Source organism: Penaeus monodon, chromosome 33, assembly GCF_015228065.2.
Source record: "Penaeus monodon isolate SGIC_2016 chromosome 33, NSTDA_Pmon_1, whole genome shotgun sequence".
NCBI classification, from domain to species: domain Eukaryota; kingdom Metazoa; phylum Arthropoda; class Malacostraca; order Decapoda; family Penaeidae; genus Penaeus; species Penaeus monodon.
In genome coordinates, this window is record NC_051418.1 from 35,457,218 (window position 1) to 35,458,496 (window position 1,279).

The 1,279-nt window shown below is 45.0% G+C and overlaps 2 protein-coding genes across 2 annotated transcripts in view; both read right to left on the bottom strand.

Annotated features, from left to right (window-relative positions):
* The window catches only part of LOC119594349 (mitochondrial ribosome-associated GTPase 1-like), a 3,087-nt gene extending 2,433 nt beyond the window's left edge, over positions 1 to 654 (bottom strand). Inside the window, exons 1-2 of the mRNA XM_037943409.1 lie at positions 171 to 654; positions 51 to 127 (exon numbers count right to left, since the gene is read on the bottom strand). Coding sequence (XP_037799337.1) covers positions 51 to 127; positions 171 to 576 — 483 coding nt within the window. The 5' untranslated portion in view covers positions 577 to 654. The remainder of the gene's footprint in view (positions 1 to 50; positions 128 to 170) is intronic.
* Positions 655 to 785: 131 nt separating this feature from the next.
* LOC119594434 (ankyrin repeat domain-containing protein 49-like) overlaps positions 786 to 1,279 on the bottom strand; it is a 4,414-nt gene continuing 3,920 nt past the window's right edge. Inside the window, exon 3 of the mRNA XM_037943493.1 lies at positions 786 to 1,128. Within this exon, the coding sequence (XP_037799421.1) occupies positions 823 to 1,128 (306 nt within the window). The 3' untranslated portion in view covers positions 786 to 822. The remainder of the gene's footprint in view (positions 1,129 to 1,279) is intronic.

Genomic DNA, 1,279 nt, shown 5'->3' on the forward strand with positions numbered 1-1,279 from the left:
TCAATGTATCATCAATATTCAAGGACACAAATACAAGATTTACTAAGCACACTCTGGTGTGATGCCTGGAAGCCCTCAATTGGTGCTGCATTTTCCGCAGAGCTAGTCAGAGCGTTGATGAGGAGGACTGCCAAACGGGCCCCAATGACATGTGATACACTGTCTCTGACGTAAACGCTCCGAGTTCTTGATCATCTCTGCAACAGTTGGGATAATGCTTTTGATCCCACGACTCTCAGGCCGCTTGCAGTTGGTGAAAATAACGTGTTTGATGCCCTCCTTGGCATGATGTCTGATTATGCTGTTCCTGTGCCTCAAGTCAGCCAGATCCATTTTGTTGAGGACTAACATGTGGGGTTTTATGGCCGAGAGGGTGTGCTCAAACAGAGGGTTTCTCCCCGAGATGGGAATCCGCGCGTCGTGAACTTCCACAATGCAGTCGACGCTCTTCAGTTTCCTCTGCATCTGGGTGAGCCCTTTGGCCATGTGTCCAGGGAACCATTGTGCCACACTGTGGTTGACTATGCTGAAAGTCTCTCGCATTCGTAAGCCATGTCTCACTACACTGCCAGCCATTTTTGATTCACAGTCCTTAATTAGGTACACTAACCTGTCAGTATCAAGTCTGTCCCCAGTCAAACTTTTTCTCTGGGGGCCTTCAAAAGATATCAATCACCCTAAAATTATAAACAAGTGCTAAATTCGTAACAAACTCAGTTAACAGCAGTCACGCAATTAATGAAATGTGACCAAAGCCTCTGATATCCAATTCTCTATTTCTACTCCTGTTGCTCGTACTCATTTAACACTGGATTGATAACTTCAAACAGATAGCCATACGGGTCCATTCCTGATGGCCAGATCCTCGGCCGTTTCCCCAACACTATTTTTTATGTGCGGTTTCATGAGCTTGTTCATGAGCAAGAGCTGCAAAGTCTCATGGGCCTTTGGGTTGGTTGCTGCGATATGGAGAGGCGTCTGACCACTGTTGGACACTGCATTGACATCACTTCCACCCTCAATCAGAACAACAGCACATCTGTAGTGATTCCATCGGCAAGCTGAGTGCAGTGCCGTCCAACCATCTACGGTCTTGGCTGTTACAGAGGCACCAGACTTAAGAAGCAACTGGAAAAAATTTGATGCCATATTTAGATTTGATAAAAACATCAGATTACCAATGCCATACCTCTTGTTCCTATATTCACTTCATTCTAGCATATTAAAAGGCATTCATTCTTACCTATACATTAAAAAAATGGTACATACGTTTGCATGC